Source organism: Pleurodeles waltl, chromosome 3_1 (assembly GCF_031143425.1).
Source record: "Pleurodeles waltl isolate 20211129_DDA chromosome 3_1, aPleWal1.hap1.20221129, whole genome shotgun sequence".
NCBI lineage: Eukaryota > Metazoa > Chordata > Amphibia > Caudata > Salamandridae > Pleurodeles > Pleurodeles waltl.
Window position 1 is genome coordinate 812,147,560 of NC_090440.1, and position 23,575 is coordinate 812,171,134.

Genomic DNA, 23,575 nt, shown 5'->3' on the forward strand with positions numbered 1-23,575 from the left:
GAGAAATAATGAGAATAACAAGGAGGAGTCACTGGCCAGTCAGGGCAGCCCCTAAGGTGTCCTGAGCTGAGGTGACTCAGACTTTTAGAAATCCTCCATCTTGTAGAAGGAGGATTCCCCCAATAGGGATAGGAATGTGACCCCCTCCCCTTGGGAGGAGGCACAAAGAGGGTGTACCCACCCTCAGGGCTAGTAGCCATTGGCTACTAACCCCCCAGACCTAAACACGCCCTTAAATTTAGTATTTAAGGGCTCCCCTGAACCTAAGAATTTAGATTCCTGAAACTACAAGAACAAGACTGCTGAGCTGAAAAACCCCTGCAGAGGAAGAACAGAAGACACCAACTGCTTTGGCCCCAGTCCTACAGGCCTGTCTCGGCCTTGTTTCCAAGGGACCGGCGACCTCTGAATCCTCTGAGGACTGCCCTGCTTCAAGAAAGACAAGAAACTCCTGAGGACAGCGGCACTGCTCCAAAAGAACTGCAACTTTGTTTCAAGGAGCAGATTTAAAGACCCCTGCAACTCCCCGCAAGAAGCGTGAGACTTGCAACACTGCACCCGGCGACCCCGACTCGACTGGTGGAGAACCAACACCTCAGGGAGGACCCTCCGGCGACTCCGAGACCGTGAGTAACCAAAGTTGTCCCCCCTGAGCCCCCACAGCGACGCCTGCAGAAGGAATCCCGAGGCTCCCCCTGACCGCGACTGCCTGAACTCCCTTTCCCGACGGCTGGAAAAGACCCTGCACCCGCAGCCCCCAGCACCTAAAGGAACGGAACTCCTGTGCAGGAGTGACCCCCAGGAGGCCCTCTCCCTTGCCCAGGTGGTGGCTACCCCGAGGAGCCCCCCCTTTGCCTGCCTGCACCGCTGAAGAGATCCCTTGGTCTCTCATTGAAAACCATTGAAAACCCGACGCGTGTTTGCACACTGCACCCGGCCGCCCCCGCACTGCTGAGGGTGTGCTTTTTGTGCTGACTTGTGTCCCCCCCCGGTGCCCTACAAAACCCCCCTGGTCTGCCCTCCGAAGACGCGGGTACTTACCTGCTGGCAGACCGGAACCGGGGCACCCCCTTCTCTCCATTGAAGCCTATGTGTTTTGGGCACCTCTTTGACCTCTGCACCTGACCGGCCCTGAGCTGCTGGTGTGGTAACTTTGGGGTTGCTCTGAACCCCCAACGGTGGGCTATCTTGGACCCAAACCTGAGACTTGTAAGTGATTTACTTACCTGACAAAACTAACAAAAACTTACCTCCCCCAGGAACTGTGAAAATTGCACTGTGTCCACTTTTAAAACAGCTTATTGTGTTTTATGTAAAAAGTATACATGCTAATGTAATGATTCAAAGTTCCTAAAGTACTTACCTGCAATACCTTTCAAAGGAGATATTACATGTAGAATTTGAACCTGTGGTTCTTAAAATAAACTAAGAAAATATATTTTTCTATAACAAAACCTATTGGCTGGATTGGTCTCTGAGTGTGTGTTCCTCATTTATTGCCTGTGTGTCTGTACAACAAATGCTTAACACTACTCCTTTGATAAGCCTACTGCTCGACCACACTACCACAAAATAGAGCATTAGTATTATCTCTTTTTGCCACTATCTTACCTCTAAGGGGAACCCTTGGACTCTGTGCATACTATTCCTTACTTTGAAATAGTGCATACAGAGCCAACTTCCTACACATACCATACAGCAAAAACTCAATTAACTACAACAAGGAAATAGACAAGTTTTAAACCAGAATTTATATCAGCAGGACTGTAAAATTACTGTGTTTTTCTATTCATTACCTTTCTTTGTGGTCTCTCTTCAAGGCCTTCCAGGAATGTGGCCACATCATCATCATCATAGATTGTAAATTCCATGTCTTTACCAACAATGCCAACGGAAACATTCTGAAAAATCCAAAAAACTGAAAATTAGCCATATCATGAGAGATATCAGATGGACTAAGATTTCCTGAGTTGGGAGAAGTGTGCAAATTTTACTTTAGTAAAAAGATCATGCCACACCCAGTGCATTTCTTTTACAACATACTACACAAGTACATAAAATTAATGATTCTGAACCATAAGTTACAGTTTGACCATTTTTACCGCTGAAATGGAGCGCATCATGATAGCTAAAGACCATATTGAAGATAAGAGTAATATAGTACTCTACAAATATACACCCTTCTGAATATATGTATTCTATTTTTTTTCATGTATTAAGCATGTAAAAATATCCAAACCACAACTATTAATTTTGTTCTGGCAGGCATGTAATATGCATTTCAAGATATTCAAACTGTACTCATCGAAACAGGCAACTGAGAAACAAAATAAACTACATTACTCAAAAGCAGGTGAGGTCCCACTGTATAAATACAATTTTTTCTCAAAATCAAATTGTCTTAAATTGTGTGACATTCATAAAGAAGGCTATAATCAAAGTCAATGTTGCGCCAAGTCGAATTTAATTTTTAAAGGGCAAACAACTCTCAGTGGAGATGTAAGCAAACATAAGTCCCAAAAGATATGCGGAAGCTCAGCCAACACGTGTCTCGCCCCACAGGCGCGTAAGCCAGGGCTTTCTCAAGGCTGGGAAAAAGAGAAATGTCGTAAGACAAGAGAATATAATGTAGTTATATTAAAGAGAGTTATAAAAGACACCGAAAAGTGGGAAGCCAAACGTCCGTGAGGAGGGTCATGCAACCCAAAGACATGATTCTTGATTCCAAGAAAAACCTGTGCTAAGTGATTAATGAGCAAGGAGACAATAGATTGAAGAATATACAAGAAATAGTAAATAAATAATAATTATGAGTGACTATTACAAGTGTCCTTAAAAAACTGACAAATATGAAGAGTAGTGATCAAAAGACAATTATAGGGTTACCAGGACTGACTTATTAAGAGAGAGCATGCAAGAGTGGTTTAGTTAGACTGTATTAACGCTGCGCAGAAAAACGTTAGTGTGATTGGAAACAGTTATTGTGACTAAACAAATAAAAACAACATACCATTCTTTGTAAGTTATGTTCAGATAGCAAAAACAGTCAGTTGTTTGAGCACTAGTTCAACAAATAATCTGCAACATAAGTATATACATATATCACCATGTAACTTGGTAGTTTGGTAAAGCGAAAGTTAACAGTCAGAAGGAGCTGTCTTAAGAGAAAACAACCTAGGTAGTGATGCCTGATATTAAGAGACTACATAAAAGATAATATCAATTGCATAGGGGATCCAAAAACTTTGAAATTGCAATCTTAACCCAAAATAAGGGAAAAAAGGTACATGGTTCGGTAGATACGAGTAACCGGTAGATTAAGAGTTATTATTTGTAAAAATGTCGAAGGGCAATGTGTAAAAATTGCTCACATGCATATTACCTAACAATACTGCTAAGGAACGACCCTCACCCATTATGTGCCGGTGGGATGGTTTGGTTATTGATATTACTGTCCGTCGCTGAAAAATTTAGAACAAGAGACAGCGCGCCGATTTTGCGCTGCGTCTTATATGCAAGACCGGTGTGTTTGTGTGTCCTACTTCAGTGTGGTCTATGAGGTATGGACACCGAGAAAGGACTGTATGAGTGCGACGTCGGTGAGAACAAACAGTGTAGACGGCTCCATCTTGAATACATAAAAAGGCAGCGCCATCTTATAATGGTGTAACATTCGTCCAAATAAAGCACGAAAGGTGCATCAAGGTGAAAATAAAGAACTAAGGAAAACTAAGAAATGTGTATTATAGGTTAATCATGCTAACTACTAAAAATAGGGAGGAATTTTGAGGCAACATTGTTATTAATATGGAGTATGGTGTTACCCTGAAAAACATATTGACAAAAAATTATGGCAAAAAAGGAAATGTTGAATGAACTCATTAGCAACATTAAGCATCCTCCTGTCTATGAAGTAACACTGACCATTTTTTGGAAGCTGTATAGCAAAAAGGAAAATAACCTTCCGAGTAGACAAAAGTACCTATGTAATAAATCAATAGTTGATATGAGAAAAAGACAACAAGCTTAGAATAAATACTTTTGATGAATCGGTGAAGTAGCCTGTTTGGTGATGAGTCACCAGATGATAATAATACAAAATTGGCTCTATTTACATTAGCCAATAATGCCACTCAAGATCCTTTTTAAGTCCATTGTTAACTGTGTCATATTGAATTATCAGTCTGCTTTCCTCCTTGCGCAGACGTAATGGAGTATTGCCACCGCGAGGGGTTGATATAATACGTCGGAGGCCACAAAATGTAAATGTACGTTCATGAGAATGAGATTCAATAAAATGTTCTACAAGTGGTGCCTTCATATCCAGTTTCTGAATATTGCGGTAATGTTCTTGAATCCTTATTTTGAGTGAACGGGTGGTGCTGCCTATGTAGGCTTGATGGCATGGACACCATATTGCGTAAACAACATTCGGACTTTCACAAATAATTAAATCATTGATATAGTAACATTGGTCATTTATGGTAATTGTTGTAGATTTAGAAAGACCCAACTTACAAATTGAACATTTGCTACAGGTGTAAAAACCCTTAGGTTTTGGAAGTAAGAATGTTGTAGGTGGCTTGTTTTGAAAGAAAGATGAGCAGAGTTTGTCTCTTAGATTAGGAGCCCGTCTGAAGCCTATTTGTGGAAAATTAGTTATATATTGGTTAATGGAAGGATTGTTCTGTAGAAGGTACCAATGTTTGCGCAAATGATTCCGGATGAGGTGGTGACCATTGTGGAACTCAGTAATGAACCGAATGACAGACTTCTTATTAGTTTGTTGGGATTTGTTTAGCATCTTATTACGGTCTATATCACGCAGTTTGTCCTTTATAGTATTAAGTGACTTGCGATTATACCCCCTGGCTGTGAGTCTCTCAGTCATTTGGGTAGAGATGTTTTCGTAGTCTGTTGTGTTTCATCAATTCAATCTGGCTCTCCTATATTCGCCTTGAGGAATATTCCGGATGGTGCTAGGAGGATGACAGCTGGTAGCATGAAGGATTGAGTTTGCCACTGTCGTTTTCCGCAACAACTTTGTCTATAACTTGTCGTCTTTAATGAAAATCAGAAGATCCAAGTATTCTACTGATGAGTTTGAGATTTGATAAGTGATGTCAATTCCCCATCTGTTGGGTACTAATGTCTGTAAGAATTGGTTGAGAAGATCTCTCTGGCCTTGCCAAATTAACAAAATGTCGTCAATGTAACGTCCCCAGAAAATTATATGTTGTGAGAGATGTTCGGTTAGATCATTCCATAGCCAGAAGTTTTCAACCGCCCCCATCAGAATACAGGCATACGGTGGTGCAAATTTTGCCCCCATTGCTGTCCCTTGAAGTTGCAGATAGAATTGGCCGTCAAAAAGAAAATAGTTGGTTTCTAAACAGAATTTCAACATTTCCCAAATCATCGAGTTGCGTTCCAAGTACTTCACTGACTTTGTGGAGACATCTTCTTACAGCTTCTAGACCGTCGCTGTGTTTTATGGAAGTGTAGAGGCTGACAACGTCAATAGTAATTTTTGTAAAATGTCTTTGGTATCTCTGACAAAAGAAGGTAAGTTCGTCATGAAAGGCTGCAGTTCCTTATCAATTAGAGTGCCCAGTTGGGGACAAACTGAGTTAATACCTGATCTTATTGGTCTACCCTTGGGTGGATGGCCTTTGTGTATTTTTGGTAAAAGACGGTGGGAAATTGCAGATAGAGAGCACTTTTTTCTTTACTTGAAAGGATTTGACGGGAATGCCAGTGGTCCAAAAGATCGAATAGCCTTTGTTGAATTTCAGCTAAGAAACAAAATAAACAACCAAATCTGTGCCTGCTGCCAAAACAATGGGAGCAGATCAATCCTTCTTTCGCCACATTGTCTCTTTTTACCTTGAAATGTCATTCATTACTAATAATGAAAGTTCTGAGGGAGAAAATTCTAGGAGGCCAGGAGAATGTCTTCTTATGAAACTAGAAAGAGGGAGAATCTCTGGGAGATAAGTAAAGCACTAGGCTCACAAGATGTGAGGAGACATGGTTACTACAAGGTAGGCCGATTCACTTTTGTGCTGTCTGTGCTGCCTTTGCTGTTAGGTTAGAAATGTACCAAGCGCAAAGTGTCTCAACTCCACCTGTGCAGAGTGAAGGTTTGGCTATGGTCTAAGCCACAGTTCTGGCATCCTAATACTCATTACACACCACCCCTGCATGGTAGATGTTGCCATAAGTATTAGTGCACCTTCTTGGATTAATTCCAACTCCCCTTTCCTTTATTTTTGATATACAATACCTCAACATACCCCTGGTGCCCCTGGAGTTAGGCTGTAGCTTTAGTACTGGGCCAGTCACAGTTCCCCAGCAGCATCATGGCCCTCATGCCTTCCGCTGGCAGCTCCGCTTGCATTCCTGAGCCTGTCTGAAACAGCTCCACCCACATCCCTGAACCTGATTGTGACTGCTCCACCTGCATTCCGGAGCCTGATTGTATCTGCTGACACACCTGCGTTGCAAGTAGAGAAAGGAGTTGATTGGGTGAGAAGAATGCTTCTCCTGTGTCGGGAGGACCTAGGTGCTGAATCACTTTCTGATTGGTGGGGAGAGAGCGACGCCTCCTACCGGGATAAAGTGTCAAGCTCTAGTGAAGATGGCACTGTGCCCCACTGGGAAGCTGAGCCAGAAAGGCAGTGTACTCTTCCTGTGTGACAGGCAGGAGAAGTTCCAGCCCAACATTGCATACTTCCCAGATGTGGTGTCGGTGGCAGCTCGCATGTTGCAGAGCTTGATGTACTCTATATACATAGTGCAATGTATCAAGTTTATATGCTGTGCACCACTCTGAGTGACAGTTATTTAATGGATGGATGCAAATAGATACTATCCCTTGGATGGAATTTCTCTCTCTATATATATATATATCTTATATTCAATGGACAATCAATTTGCTCCCTGAGGAAGGTGTGTGACCTTCTGGCCACTTGACACCGAAACGTACGTCAGCACGTCTGCTCACAAGGAGGAACTTGGAATTTTTGGGATTGGGAAATTGCATTATTGGCTATCTACAACTTCTAAAGTAAAGGAATATATAAGGAGTGCATAAAGAACTTTTGAAGGCACATTTGGAATTGGAGAAACATTTATGGTCTCAGATAGACATTTAATATTATATGCACGTTTGATTTAATGGATTCCAGTGTTTCTCCCTAAACAATATGGGTTTACATTTGTCCTCTTATTTTTTATTGATGTATGAGTGAGGTGTAATTGAGGATGAATGAAGGTAGAGAGATTTTTTTTCCTTTAGAGTGTTTGTATAGAAAACATCCAGTTAGTAGGCATTTTTTGAGAAATATATTATTTATCTTCTTTTGCGCATAAGTTGATGTTCTAACAATTGTTGTGCTCAACGTTGATTATATTCTTTTAGGATTCCTGTTGGAACCTTTAATAGGAGGTGGGATAGTTTTCCTTGTTTACGCCTGCGATGCCTCCTTTGTGCCACGGTCGCTCCCGCCTTCCCAGAACATATAATGGAGGCTAGAGCATGGCCATGCCAAAGGCACACCAAAGACAAGACCATCTGCATCCGTCCGCGCCTGGACCACACCCAGTGCCAGGACCCCTCATCCTCCCACCCACCACCAAGGAACCCTAGGCCCTTAATGTCGAACACCCCATCAAAAGCTGCTTCACGGCCTCTCCACGCTCTACTAAAGGACCCTTCACCTGCCTACACTGTCGTTACTCCTGCAACGCAGGCCCACCTGTGCACACTAACACCTCGCACTGCACCCACAAAGAAGACTACGAACAACCAAGCACCACTACAGTGCACCCTGATAGAGGCCCGCTCCTTATGCCAACACATTCACCGTACTTCACCTCAGAACCTGGTACACTCCCTTTTCCTTTGTACATGTGTTTAACACATCACCCTCACCTTCCATCCCTACAACCATTACTTTTCTACACCATCCATATATTCTATGGCTCCTATTCCCCCATAACATTCTGAGCATACCTTTCTTAGGGTGACAAAGGCAAAAGGAACTGCTATGGGAAGCAGGGTCAAGACCTTTGTACTTAACTGTACACCCACCAGAGAGGACCACTTTAGAGCCAGGTTTCATGTGCTCAATGTTCTGATCGCCTTGTTTTGGAGCCTTAATAGACCTCTAGTAAACTGTTGGGAGCCTGGATTAAATGATGTAGCAGTAGTTCAAATGTGCCATTACCCAGACTCATCAGCTCAACACAGTGGTCTTTTCAAGGAGTGGGCAGCTTTTCTGGAAAAGATGCAAACTGATGCCCTTTGCTACTGCACTGATATGGTGAGAAAATGAACGCAGTCAAATAACAAAACATATTTATTACGTTGTGCGGTGAATGGAGGAGCCACTAAGATGAGGGGCCAATTGATTGTAGTAGGTCACACGATCCCCCACCGAACACCCGTATTTCACTTTGGGTTTACTGATACATAGGAAACGCTCATTCATCCAGTGGAACACAAGGTCCAGGAATATGGTGATTTTTAATGACATGCATTCATTTCCACTTGGAAAACTATCCAGCAAACCATGCACATCTGGAGATTAATCACTTAAACAGCTGAAAAAGCTGTGACAAGAGGCACACAGAAAAAAGCATGCAACATGAGGATGATCCCTCTGGCTTCCGGCATGAAGCTATTTGTGACTATGAAGCCAATGATCCAAACTGGACTTTCCGGTTAAAGTTGGGGAAAAAGGATTGGATCCAATAAAGGGCTGCTCTGAACACCCAAGCACATAATTCAGGTCTTCTCTGCAGAATGTTGCGAGCCAGTGTGGTATGCTCCTTGCAGGCCCAGAAAAATGTAAAGCAACGTCTTTCTTGGTCCACAGAAAGAGAGAGTTCTCTCGGATGCTGGCAAGAAGAGATTCATTGTTTCTTGCAGGACTAAGCCCAGATAAATTATATTGTTGAATTATGGTCACAGCGTTATTCTTGAAGCAGTCACCTAAGATCCCCTATAACGGACTTCTTTTGGGTAACAAGACGTAAATCAGACAAGTCTGCTTTTTCAGATGCATCACAGGTGTTTGTAGTTTAAGGCCCAGAATCGGATTCGGGGCAAGTCTGCATTTTCTGGTTGACATGCCTTCCTTTCTGGTTGACATGCGTTCCTTTACAAGCCTGCCTGGCTTTAAAATGTTTGAATACCAAAGAAGCATTGTTTGCTTGACGAAATAAAACTTATGGATTTTGGTGATCCAACTGCCCTTTAATCTTTACACAGAGCAAGCAGGGCACTGTTATCAAAAGGCAAGGGTATGATTTTGTCCTGGATGCCTCCATGAAGTGGTCAACACCTTAGAGAACAATGCCTGCACATGCTAACATCCATTCATCTAGGACATTCAAGTCATAATTCTTTTTAAATTTAAATATATATTTCAGCCTTTGCACACATAGAAAGGACTGAAAAAAATTAAGAGGCAAATACAATCACTGGTATTAAATTATCATTGGATCTTTCACATTAAAAGCTCAATTTATTTTTTCTAATAAAGAAAGAAAATAAAACAAAAATTGTTCTTCTAAATTTCTGGTGGGTTGATTTCAACCCAGGATATACGAGAAGAATATTAACTATATTTGGACTGCTTAACCTACAAAAAGTACATATATTTATCTCTTAGGAAAATCCTCCGTTTCTTGACATATCAAGCACTACAATAAAATCTCTAGTTCTGGAGGTAATACTGCTTGGTTATTCCTGTGTTTGACTGCCAGCGAGAAGCATTCATCTTGTGATATTTGCAGGTTTGCCATATTCAATTATAGAGTATTATTTCAATGAGCTTCAGTTTATTTTTAAAAGCACAGTGAATTCTCAGATATGAGAATTCTGCCACACTTTCAATTTCTGATCAATAGCTTTAAATTTGATTCCAGTGAGTAATAATGCAAAGCAGACAGCCTCAAAAGACAGACTGATGGAACCGTCTTCCAAAATGTTCCCTTCCATTATCATTAGGCCAGCCACCCAATTCAGCAGCCCTTCAAACATGCCTCAGGCCTGCCACTGCTGAGCCTGTGTGGGCAGTTCTAAAATGCCATGTCGACCTGGCAAGTTAACTTTTTTGCCAGGCCCAAACCTTCCTTTTTAATATATACAAGACACCCCTAGGGTAGGCTATAGACAGCTCAAGGGCAATGTACAGTACATTTAAAAAGTAGAACACATACTTGTAAGTTTTATATACCCTATTAGTGAAAAACTCAAATTTGTTTTCCACTACTGCAAGGCATATCTCTCTCATAGTATAACATTGGGATGACCTTATTAAATTTTAGAAGTCTAATTTTCAATTGTGAAGAAATGGGACCCCCGTGTTTGGCGTATCTGGAATCACAATTTAAAATTACAATTTATCGCGAGTCAGGATTTTAAAAAAATGCCACTTTTAGAAAGTTAGCATTTCCTTACTTTAACCACCTGGTGCCTGCTGTCTGACTCTGGATTCACATCTGGGGTGGGTGACAGCTAGGCTTTTGTGCATTCCCTCCAGAAAGCCACACACAAAGGGAACTTAGGTGTGAATGATGGGCCATACACAGTCTGACAGGACATCCTGGGCAGAATGGGACGGAGGAGCTGACACACCTGAATGGACTGTGTCCTGCCCCACACAAGGGCACATACACCCTGCAGTGTGTCTGGAGCCAAGGCAGGAATGGTATGGACTCTATGCACTTCAAAGACCTGTCTTTGAAGTCTACCCCACTTAAAAGACAAAACAGGGTATAAGTACTGCACCTCAGACACAATCATCTCAGTACATTTCCGGACTTGTGGATACTCTGCCATGAAGGAGGACTGCTGTGCTGCTGAAAGCATGGTCACTCTGCTGGACTCCTGCTCTGCTGTGTGGACCTGCTACCCTCCTTGCGTGGTAGTGAGAAAGACTGGACCAGCATCTCTCCAACTGAGAACCAAAGTGACTCAAAGGGCTTGCCTCTTGTTTTCTGAAATCTCAGGGACTAGAACACCTGGACTCTGCAAACTATAAGTCCGACCCTGCCAAGTGGTGCGTTTTGGGGGAATAAAGAGCTGCTCCAGTAGACATCCCCGCGTCGAGGCCACTGTGGGATTCGGAACCGGCATATCAACACCGTTGCAGGATTCAGAACCAGTGCACCGACTTCACTGCATGTATCCAACACAGCTCATAACATTTGCTACCAGTGTATTGCACTCAGAATTGACATATCTGCTAAAGCAGCCGTAGCAACACTTCACATACAGAACCAGCACATCGCATTCGGAACAGACACATGACCACCATTGCTGGGAAAACAATGACACATTGCTTCAACTGCATGGTCCAACCTGACACATCTCTTTGGCTGTGTCACAATCCAGATCAAGGTACTTTTGTTCAGTGGGCCAAGGCTGGTCCCTGTATCCAACCTGGGCAGTCAGCCTGAATTTTTTACTCTGTCCCAGTCCACCGCGACCAGATACCCCACATAGGCATTTATTGCTTCTAAGCGCTAGTTTACAGTTTATTTTTTTTAATTCATACCTTGAGTTCTACTTAATGGATGTGTGACGTTTTGGAATGATTTCATTTATAAAATGAAACTCTATTTTTTTGTCCAGGTGTGGTATCTTTTTGTGTAGTGCTGCAGTTGATTTATTCTTCTTCCCCTGTTTCTCCCAAGCTTTAGCTTCTTTACTAAGAACAGACCATGGAAGAATGAGCCTGTTGCATTTGTCACTGTAGGAAAAATATTACTTGCCTATATTTACTATTTTCTAGCATTGGTAACTTCCAAAGATTCACAGACTAGAAATACTCTGTGTTGTAAAGCTGGGAGCCACAAGGTGACTTTTTAATTGTGGGATCCAAGTAACTACACTGATAACAGGACAAGCTAATCACCTCACTAGAAAAGATCAGAATTCCAGCAAATGAGGTGATAGTGTGCGGATCTCGACTCCTCCCACAGCCCTCCATAATTCAAATTTCTGACATCTGGCTGCACAAAAGGCGGCTTCTGAGCACTTGAGTTGAAGGCCTTACCTTTCATTTATGGTGTTAGATGAAAATTTGTTGCATAACTTACAGTCTTCTGGTTTATACTTGGTAGAGGAAGTGAATACAGTTCGAGTGAGATTCATTCACAAAAAGTCATTTTTGCCATATGAAAAACATGCCTCAAAGAAAAATTTATTTGGCGATTCAGCCATTATTACAGAAAGTACAGCTTTCAGGGAGAATATTCAAGTGCAGTTAAAAATTATGGCTGAGGAAATCAAATCTAGGTTGAGGTTTTGAGGAGTAAGGTGATATGAGAAGAGTTCTGCAAGGAACTCCCTTCCACACAACGTGGATTAGAAATCCAAAGTACGAAAGTGCACTCTCACCTCACTGACTGGAATTGGGGTCTTGTCTAATAGGACAATGTATTACTGCAGTGACTTTACCAGCTCTCTCAGCTCAATGATGGTAATGATTCACACATGCACACCTATGAAAGAACAAATGCTGGAAAATTGCAGCTGATTTAACTGGAACATTTACAATGAATAGACCATACTTTGGTATGAAATACTTTATTATAAATGGCATCCGTGACTGCTGGTTTAGAACTTGGCCTTGTCACATAACAATGGACTGCTGAGACAGATTTTATCAGCGTCAGACAGTTCCATTGCCTATGGTCATCTCCAACATGCATTCATTTACTTTCTTTTCCTTTATCTTCACTGTGTCTTTGCTCTTGTGCCACACAGAAATAGAACCATCTCAATAAGAGTCTGGTACAGAAATGCGTTCTCCCTTCACAGTTCAAATCTCTGGTATTAGCAAGAGGTCTTTTTACCAAATACCCGGAGCAGACCCAAGAAGCACCAGTACAGAGAACATAAACAGAAATGAAAATGTCACTTACCCAGTGTACATCTGTTCGTGGCATCAGTCGCAGTAGATTCGCATGTTCTGCAATAGCTCGCCATCTGGTGTTGGGCCGGAGTGTTACAAGTTGTTTTTCTTCGAAGAAGTCTTTCGAGTCACGGGACCGAGTGACTCCTCCTTTTGTCTCCATTGCGCATGGGCGTCGACTCCATCTTCGATTGTTTTTCCCCGCAGAGGGTGAGGTAGGAGTTGAATTGTAGTAATAGTGCCCATGCAATGGAGTGACTAAGTATGCACCTATTTAAGGTTGAGATGATACATATATAAATAATTGAAGGTAACTTCCAAACTGCTACAGGCTCCCGGGGAGGCGGGTGGGCACATGCGAATCTACTGCGACTGATGCCACGAACAGATGTACACTGGGTAAGTGACATTTTCAGTTCGATGGCATCTGTCGCTGTAGATACGCATGTTCTGCAATAGACTAGTAAGCAGTTATTTCCCCAAAAGCGGTGGATCAGCCTGTAGGAGTGGAAGTAGTCTGAAATAATGTCCTTAATACAGCTTGACCTACTGTGGCTTGTTGTGCGGATAACACGTCTACACAGTAGTGCTTGGTGAATGTGTGAGGCGTAGACCATGTGGCTGCCTTACATATTTCTTGCATTGGGATGTTTCCTAGAAAGGCCATGGTAGCACCTTTCTTTCTGGTTGAGTGTGCCCTTGGTGTAATGGGCAGCTGTCGTTTAGCTTTAAGGTAGCAGATTTGGATGCATTTAACTATCCATCTGGCTATACCTTGTTTTGAAATTGGGTTTCCTGCGTGAGGTTTTTGAAATGCAATAAAGAGTTGTTTAGTCTTTCTGATGTTTTTTGTTCTGTCAATGTAATACATTAATGCTCTTTTGACATCTAATGTATGTAGTGCCCTTTCAGCTACGGTATCTGGCTGTGGAAAGAACACTGGAAGTTCCACTGTTTGATTTAGATGGAACGGTGAAATAACCTTTGGCAAAAATTTAGGATTGGTCCTTAGGACGACTTTATTTTTGTGTAGTTGTATAAAAGGTTCCTGTATAGTAAACGCCTGAATCTCGCTTACTCTTCTCAGGGAAGTAATGGCGATGAGAAATGCCACCTTCCAGGTTAGGAACTGTATGTCGCAGGAGTGCATGGGTTCAAAAGGTGGACCCATAAGTCTAGTTAGGACAACATTTAGGTTCCATGAAGGAACAGGTGGTGTTCTTGGTGGTATAATTCTCCTAAGGCCCTCCATGAATGCTTTAATGACTGGTATTTTATATAGGGAAGTTGAATAGGTAGTTTGCAGGTATGCAGATATTGCTGCAAGGTGTATTTTAATGGAAGAGAAAGCCAGGTTAGATTTTTGTAAGTGAAGCAAGTAACCCACTACATGTTCTGGAGTTGTGTGTAATGGTTGTATTTGATTAATATGGCAGTAGCAAACAAACCTCTTCCATTTACTTGCATAGCAGTGCCTGGTGGATGGCCTTCTTGCTTGTTTTATGACTTCCATACATTCTTGGGTAAGTTGTAAGTGCCCGAATTCTAGGATTTCAGGAGCCAGATTGCTAGATTCAGCGATGCTGGATCTGGGTGTCTGATCTTTTGGTTGTGCTGTGTCAACAGATCTGGCCTGTTGGGCAATTTGATGCAGGGTACCACTGATAGGTCTAGCAGCGTTGTGTACCAGGGTTGCCTTGCCCAAGTTGGTGCTATCAATATGAGTTTGAGTTTGCTTTGACTGAGTTTGTTTACCAGGTAAGGAAGGAGAGGGAGAGGAGGAAAAGCGTAAGCAAATATCCCTGACCAGTTCATCCATAGGGCATTGCCTTGGGATTGTTTGTGTGGGTACCTGGATGCGAAGTTTTGGCATTTTGCGTTCTCCCTTGTCGCAAACAAGTCTATCTGAGGTGTTCCCCAGAGTTTGAAATAAGTGTTCAGAATTTGGGGGTGAATTTCCCATTCGTGGACCTGTTGGTGATCTCGAGAGAGATTGTCTGCGAGTTGATTTTGTATCCCTGGTATAAACTGTGCAATTAGGCGAATTTGGTTGTGAATTGCCCAATGCCAAATTTTTTGTGCTAGCAGGCTTAACTGCGTGGAGTGCGTCCCTCCCTGCTTGTTTAGATAATACATTGTTGTCATGTTGTCTGTTTTGACGAGAATGTATTTGTGAACTATTATTGGTTGGAAAGCTTTTAGTGCTTGAAAAACTGCTAGCAGTTCTAGGTGATTGATATGCAGTTTTGTTTGATGTACGTTCCATTGTCCTTGTATGCTGTGTTGATTGAGGTGTGCTCCCCACCCTGTCATGGAAGCATCTGTTGTTATTACGTATTGTGGCACTGGGTCTTGGAAAGGCCGCCCCTTGTTTAAATTTATGTTGTTCCACCATAGAAGCGAGAGGTAAGTTTGGCGGTCTATTAACACCAGATCTAGAAGGTGACCCTGTGCTTGAGACCACTGTGATGCTAGGCATTGTTGTAAGGGCCTCATGTGCAGTCTTGCGTTTGGGACAATGGCTATGCATGATGACATCATGCCTAGGAGTTGTAATACCATCTTTGCCTGTATCTTTTGTGTTGGATACATGCGTTGTATGATGGTGTTGAAATTTTGAATTCTTTGTGGACTTGGAGTGGCTACTCCCTTTGATGTGTCTATTATGGCTCCCAGGTATTGTTGTACCTTGCGTGGCAGAATTTTGGATTTTGTGAAATTGACGGTGAACCCGAGTTTGAAGAGGGTTTGTATGATCTGATTTGTGTGATTTGAGCACTGTATGAACGAATGGGCCTTGATTAGCCAGTCGTCCAAATATGGGAACACATGTATTTGCTGCCTTCTTATGTGTGCAGCGACTACCGCTAGACATTTGGTAAAGACTCTTGGTGCGGTTGTTAATCCGAAAGGCAGTACCTTGAATTGGTAATGTATTCCTTTGAATACGAACCTTAGGTATTTCCTGTGAGATGGGTGTATAGGTATATGGAAATAAGCATCCTTGAGGTCTAAAGTTGCCATGTAGTCGTGTAGTTTTAGCAATGGCAATACTTCTTGTAGTGTGACCATGTGGAAGTGGTCTGATTTGATGAAAGTGTTCACTACTCTGAGGTCTAGGATTGGTCTCAGCGTTTTGTCCTTCTTTGGTATCAGAAAGTACAGTGAGTAAACTCCTGTGTTTATTTGTGTGTTTGGCACTAATTCGATTGCATTCTTTTGCAATAGTGCCTGCACTTCTATCTCCAGGAGATTGGAATGGTGTGTTGTTAAATTTTGTGCTTTTGGTGGTATGTTTGGAGGGAATTGTAGAAATTCTATGCAATAACCATGTTGGATAATTGCTAGAACCCAAGTGTCTGTAGTGATTTCCTCCCATGCTTTGTAATAATGACCTATTCTTCCCCCCACTGGTGTTGTGTGGAGGGGGTGAGTGACATGTGAGTCATTGTTTAGTAGTAGGGGTTTTGGGGCTTTGAAATCTCCCTCTATTTCTAGGGAATTGCCCTCCTCTATATTGTCCCCGAAAACCTCCTCTATACTGTCCCTGGTAAGTGGACGGTGTTGCTTGTGAGGTGCTGGCTTGTGTGCTTTGACCCCGAAACCCCCCTCGAAAGGGCGTTTTACGGAATGTGCTGTAATTCCCTCTGCTCTGCGGGGAGTAGAGTGCGCCCATGGCTTTGGCAGTGTCCGTATCTTTTTTGAGTTTCTCAATCGCTGTGTCCACTTCTGGACCGAACAGTTCTTTTTCATTAAAAGGCATATTGAGAACTGCTTGTTGAATCTCTGGTTTAAATCCAGACGTTCGGAGCCATGCATGCCGTCTGATAGTTACAGATGTATTAATTGTCCGTGCAGCTGTATCTGCAGCGTCCATGGAGGAACGTATCTGGTTGTTGGAGATGGTCTGTCCCTCCTCAACCACTTGTTTCGCCCTATTTTGGAAGTCCTTGGGCAGATGTTCAATGAGATGTTGCATCTCGTCCCAGTGGGCTCTGTCATAGCGCGCAAGTAGTGCCTGGGAGTTCGCGATGCGCCACTGGTTTGCAGCTTGTGCTGCGACTCTTTTACCAGCTGCATCGAACTTGCGGCTTTCTTTATCTGGGGGTGGTGCATCTCCAGATGTGTGAGAGTTGGCCCTTTTCCTAGCTGCTCCTACAACAACAGAGTCTGGTGGCAGCTGTGTAGTGATGAAAACCGGGTCCGTAGGAGGCGGCTTATACTTCTTTTCCACCCGTGGTGTGATTGCCCTACTTTTGACCGGCTCCTTAAATATGTCTTTTGCGTGCCGGAGCATACCAGGGAGCATAGGCAGGCTTTGGTAGGAGCTGTGGGTGGAGGAGAGTGTGTTGAACAAGAAATCATCCTCGACCTGTTCTGAGTGGAGGCTTACGTTATGAAATTGTGCTGCTCTAGCCACCACCTGAGAGTACGCGGTGCTGTCTTCTGGTGGAGATGGCTTTGTAGGGTAGGCCTCCGGGCTGTTATCTGACACTGGGGCGTCGTATAGGTCCCATGCGTCCTGATCTTGGTCACCCTGGCTCATGGTGGTGTGAGCTGGGGAGTGAGATGGAGTTTGTGCTGGTGAAACGTTAATCACGGGCGGAGGAGAGGGTGGTGGTGTAATTCTTTTAACCACTTTTGGTTGTGGTGCTTGTTCCGTCTGGAACTCCAACCTTCTCTTTCTCCTAATGGGGGGAAGGGTGCTTATTTTTCCTGTCCCCTGCTGAATGAAGATACGCTTTTGCGTATGGTCCACATCAGTTGCTTGTAGCTCTTCCTCAAACCTATGCTTTTGCATTTGGGAGGTTAGCGAGTGCTCTTCTGTATAAGAGCCTGAAGCTGGGTCGCTTGCAGTTTGTTTCGGCGTCGAAACTTTGTCTGCGTGTTTTTTCGGCTCCGAGGTGACTTTTTTCCTTTTCGGGGCCGAAACCTCTCGGCGTCGATCTGTTTCGGTGCCGCTGTCTCGGCGTCGAGCCGTGTCCACACCGGTATCTCGGTGTCAAGGCTTGTCTCCAGCACTTTCTCGGTCCCGAGAAGGCTGCGTGCCGGTGTCTCGACCGGAGTCGGACGATCTCGGCACTGTTTTGGCCTTTTTCGGTGCCGACGGTCGGTCACCGAATTTATGGGTCGAGCCATGGCCTGGTGGCAGTGGCGTCCCCTGGGCCTTGTAAATGTTTCTCTGTGTGTTTTTCGACGTCTTACTCACGGTTTGTGTATCGTCGAATCCTTCGGAGTCTGAGTCTTGGATCGAGAAGGTACCTTCCTCCTCCTGTTCCTCGAACTCCCGTCGGGCTGTCGGTGCGGACGCCATTTGAAGTCTTCTGGCTCGACGGTCTCGGAGTGTTTTTCGGGACCGGAACGCACGACAGGCCTCGCAGGTGTCTTCGCTGTGCTCAGGTGACAGGCACAGGTTGCAGACCAAGTGTTGGTCTGTGTAGGGGTATTTATTGTGGCATTTGGGGCAGAAACGGAACGGGGTCCGTTCCATCGGCGTTCCTCAGCACGCGGTCGGGCCGACCAGGCCCCGACGGAGGATCGAAAAACTACCCCGAAGGGCACCGGAGCTCTTCGATCTTCGATGCGGTGTTGAATCTAAGTACGCCGATCCCGAACGCAACAATACCGACGAGAATCTTCCGAAATTAACTATTTTTTCCGTTCCGAAACTCGGAGCGACAGGAACACGTCCGAACCCGATGGCGGAAAAAAAACAATCGAAGATGGAGTCGACGCCCATGCGCAATGGAGACAAAAGGAGGAGTCACTCGGTCCCGTGACTCGAAAGACTTCTTCGAAGAAAAACAACTTGTAACACTCCGGCCCAACACCAGATGGCGAGCTATTGCAGAACATGCGTATCTACAGCGACAGATGCCATCGAACTAGTCAGTTCTCCAATGGGAAGGATTTGACTAACAGCTTACTGAACTTCTGGGGTATTTGCATTGGGGAAAACCAGAGTGCTCTAAACTGGTTTGGTGCTGTAATGAAGACAATATACCTCTCCATGGAAGAGTAGTAGCCTTTCTCAGGTTTATATTGGTTGAAGAGGTGAGTAATGCTAACTGGGGAGAAAAAGTCTCACTCTCAAGTTTTGTAAATAGGGGATAAATAAAAAGGTGCAGAGTGCTATCCCAACTCTCTTAACTAAACAAGACCAATGCTAAGCAGTCTTCTAATGTCAACATGGAATCAATGGATCCTCACCCACCCCCAAGCTTAAATTCTACTGAATAAGTAAAGTAAATCAGCAGAGTAAACATGCATGGCTTGTTTGCATCAACTACCAAGGAGAAGCCTTTACACACAGTACTCTGGTTGATACCGGTCTCCTATGCAAGATGCTGAAGAAAGAAAATTTGCTCCTCTTTGTCAAGTCAATCGGAATTATCAAAAAACTAAAGAAAATATCCTTCCACAAACAGGCTGCAGCAAGAAGGAAGCCAACATCTCAAACAGTGGTGCTCTATGAGAAGTCATTCTGTCAGTCCATCCAAAGGCCAGAAAATCAGAAACAGGCTGGGATGATTGATAATACTGGAGAAGAAAGTGAGACCAATACACGAGGACAGGGATGCACCAGATTCTACTTGAAAAATCAACAAAGTGTCAGCACTCTTTTAGAGGTATCTTTTACGAGTCTGTCTGTGTGCAGGAAATTACATGAAAGCTGGAATGAGCGGAGAGTAAAAATGACGACTCTGAAAGCAACTGTACTGTGTGCAATTGAAAGGTGTCCCTAAATACCTCCCAAGCTCCTCTTAGGGCCTGGTAAGTGCTGCGGAGCAGTACTCAGACTAAAAAGTGTCACCTGCTCCTTCTAGAGAGGAATCTGAAAGTTAAGAGTGGAAGAGCACACACTCATTCTTAGGTGAAATGGACTGCCAACTTGATGTTGCATTCTTCCTAGTACCACTTAGAGACATTAATGAAAGAATAAGGACTTCCATAGTTTAGCTCTCAGAACTGAAGAACTTCTAAGGAATTTGCTGTTAATAGCACATAATGTAGAAACAACTTTCAAAAATATCCTTTTGCATAATTCCTAAAGCACACAATATTAACATTTCACACAACTGGAAATGGAAAAGTGAAGACTACTTCATTCTCGTCTGATGACCTCGGCTTATATATAAACTACAAAAATACTCTATAATAATATCAAACATTGGGGATCAAAGAAAGAAATGAAAATTTCTTTGTATAAAGAAAACAAAAGCAGGTAGGCTATTTACGTGTAGAATGTGGCCATTTACAATATATTGGCGATGGGATGCAAAAATATGAAAATGCTTATAAAAGGTTACAAGCATCCAAGAAGGTCCTATTAAATTATGTTTTTGTCAGTGTCAACCAACATTTAAAAAAACTATTAAAAAAAAAAGTTTAAAAGTAAAGTGTGCACTCCTACTCCAAGTAGCATGTTGCAAAATGTGTGTTCACAACTGAAGAATTACACCAGTAAGAACCCCAAGGCTGCAAATAGACACAATAATATCTGAATCTGTTATTTTAAAGTAAGCAAACATATGGTAAAAGAAACAGAATGACTCCATAACTTTGACTATTCATGCTTTCTCAGGTACACAGTACACCAGTGAGAAAACATGATATATATGATACAATAACATGTTCAAGTGAGTCAACTTGACAATCTACCTTTGTGGTCAGGTCTTGTTCTGCTGGGAGGGTCTCTCTTAAAGCACGTAGTCCATGCTTCACCAGTTCATTCAGATTGCCTGCAAGTCAAAAGAACAATTACTTTCACAGGAATAGTGAATTACAGTTCTAAAGTCACAGCTGGCAACGTAAACATTTTAAATGTAAAGATGGAACGGCAGAAAAAGCATTAAAACAGATGGGCACAACAATTCAAATGTGTAAGCATGGAGGGACAAATTTCTTACCTTTGGTAGCGCATTATCTGGTAGAGACTATCTAGCCGCAGATTTCTTACCTTTGATTTTCTCAGGCATCAGGCTGGATCTGGAAGCTTTTGCAGAGAAAAACCCCTTGCGTGTGCCGTCAGATGACTCCATTTGGCTGCGCTAGGCATCATTGGCACCAGATGTGATGTTGTGGCCACCTACAAAGGCACCAAGGAGGCGCATGGGCGTCAGTTACTTTTACCACAACTTTCCACGCCAGAAGCACAAAGCCATATTAAGATCTGAAACAATGTGTGTCAAATCTAGGGCCCTGAAAAAGGAATCACCATAACTCTAGTAACAAGTCCGCAGAGCATGGAGGCATGGGTGTGTGTAAGGAATCGGCAGCTAGAGTAGAGTCTCTACCAGATAATGGGTTACTTAAGGTAAGTAACTTGTTCATCTGATAAAGACTTCTAGCTGGAGATTCCTTACCTTTGATTAGATACCCAAGCCATATCCTCCTGGCCGTGGGCTGCGGACAATGTTTTAGACTAAAAAATCTTGCCGGACCAAACAGGCGAAATGCACGTCCCTGCAGACTTGACTGTCCAGGCAGTAGTGTTTGGCAAACGTGTGCAGGGATGCCCACATTGCTGCCTGGCAGATGTCCAGGATTGGAACTATACACGCTAACCCCGTGGTTGCAGCATGTCCCCTGGTGGAATGGGCCCATAAGACCTTGGGAGGCTGCTTCTTAGCCAGGGCGTGGCAGATCTTGATACAGAGAACGACCCAGCACGAAATGGTCTGCTTCTGTACTGCCCATCCCTTCCTTGTTCCTGCATACCCCACAGAGTAGATTGTCCATCCAGAACTCTGGTCAAGGTGGAACGACAACACGCTTTTTGAGCCCAGCCTGTGGAGTTGTGCCTCTTCCTTAGAAGGATGTGGGGGAGCAAAGAAGATGGACAAGGTAACAATTTGACCCAGATAGAATGGGGTCATCAACTTGAGGAGGAAAGAGGCATGGGTGAGTAGCACTACCATTTCCAGAAACACAGCGAGATATGGCGGCTTAGAGAATAAGGCCTGTATCTCACTCACCCTCCGAGCAGATGTTATTGCTACTAAGAAGGTTGTCTTGATAGTCAGCAGCCGGAGGGGGCAGTTATACAGTGGCCCGAAAAGAGCACACATGAGATATCTGAGAACCAGATTGAGATCCCACTGAGTCATTACAAAGGGCGTAGGGTTAAACATATTTACAAGCACTTTAAGGAACCTATTTACATGGAGGATTTGAAAAGAGAGGGTTAATCAGGCAGCTGCAAAAAAGGCTGATAGAGCAGAGAGATACCCCTTAGTGTTCCTAGAGAGGAACTCGGTTGGCCAAAAGAAAGAATGAAAATAAGAATATAGGATAAAGAAGCAGAGAGAGACTCTTACATATCTTTCAATTTTTTGCCAAAGGCAGGCATATACCGTTTTTGTGGAGGAACACCTAGCTGCCAAGATAACGTTACAGACTTCGGGGGGGAAGGTCAAGAGCCGTCAACTGCCGCCACTCAATTTCCACGCATGAAGGCACAGAGTTAACAGGTTCGGGTGGAGGACCCTCCACTGCTGCTGCAACAGACTATCTTAACGAAGGGGCAGCCTGATGGGAGGACATTGGTCCTCTGATCAGGCTGCCCCTTCGTTAGGATCGTTCATTGTCAGAAGCTCGGGATTCCAGACTTTCCGGGTCCAATCAGGAGCACAAAGATTACTTGGGCACCGTCGTTCTTGATCTTCTTGAGAACTCTGGGCAGGAGTGGTATGGGTGGAAAGGCGTACAGGAGGCCTGAGCTCCACTCACAACAAAAAGCATCACCAAGCAAGTGCAGCCTTGGAAACTCCAACCCGCAATATTGCTGAAACTGCACGTTCTCTTCAGAGGCTGCTGAAAGAGACTTTGCGCCATCTATGAATGGAGATGCCACTCATGAGCCGCAAGACACTGGCGGCTGAGTTTGCAGCTCTGGCATTCAGAGAACCTGGCAGGTGTTGAACCACCAGGGTTATGCCCTGCTGTTCCAGCCATGTCCAGAGATGCATGGCCTCTTGACAAAGGGTTCACGGCTCCGCCTTGCTTGCTGCAGTACCACATGGGGGTGGTGTTGTCTGTCAACACCTGTACTAATTTTCCCTTGACAGAGGGGAAGAAATGCCTTCAATATTAGTTGGATCGCCCTGAGCTCCAACAGGTTAATGTGGAGCCTGAATTCAACCAGAGACCAGAGTCCTCTGATCTCCAGGTTTCCCAGATGGCTGCCCTATCCCAGAAGTGACACATCCTTCACTACTAAGAGGTTTGGTTGGGAAAGGGAGAGGAGTCTGCCTCCGACCCAGTGGCAGATCGTTAACCACCCCAGCATGACTGTCGCATTCCTTCCGAGATCTGGACAATGCCCGAGAGATTTCCTTAATGCTGCGCCCACTGGAACTTCAAGTCCCACTGCAGAGCCCGCATATGTCATCTGGCATGTTTTACAAGCAGGATGCCCTGAGGCCCAGCAGCCTCAGAGTCAGAGTCATTCTGCCCCAAATCCGGGATAGAGGATGAAACATCGGTATCAGATCCTGAATATCCTGGAGTCGCTGCTTGGGAGAATAGGCACTATGTCCAGAACTGCTCAGATGAAAGGGAATGTCTGAGAGCGAGAGGTGTGACTTCGGCCCATTTTTAGTGAACCCCAGTGAATGCAGGAGGTTCACCATAGTCAGGAG

At 43.8% G+C, this 23,575-nt stretch overlaps 1 protein-coding gene across 1 annotated transcript in view; it reads right to left on the reverse strand.

Moving 5' to 3' along the window:
- Nucleotides 1-23,575, reverse strand: part of PSMA1 (proteasome 20S subunit alpha 1) — a 130,708-nt gene that overhangs the window by 14,549 nt on the left and 92,584 nt on the right. Inside the window, exons 8-9 of the mRNA XM_069223693.1 lie at nucleotides 20,595-20,674; nucleotides 1,797-1,901 (exon numbers count right to left, since the gene is read on the reverse strand). Coding sequence (XP_069079794.1) covers nucleotides 1,797-1,901; nucleotides 20,595-20,674 — 185 coding nt within the window. The remainder of the gene's footprint in view (nucleotides 1-1,796; nucleotides 1,902-20,594; nucleotides 20,675-23,575) is intronic.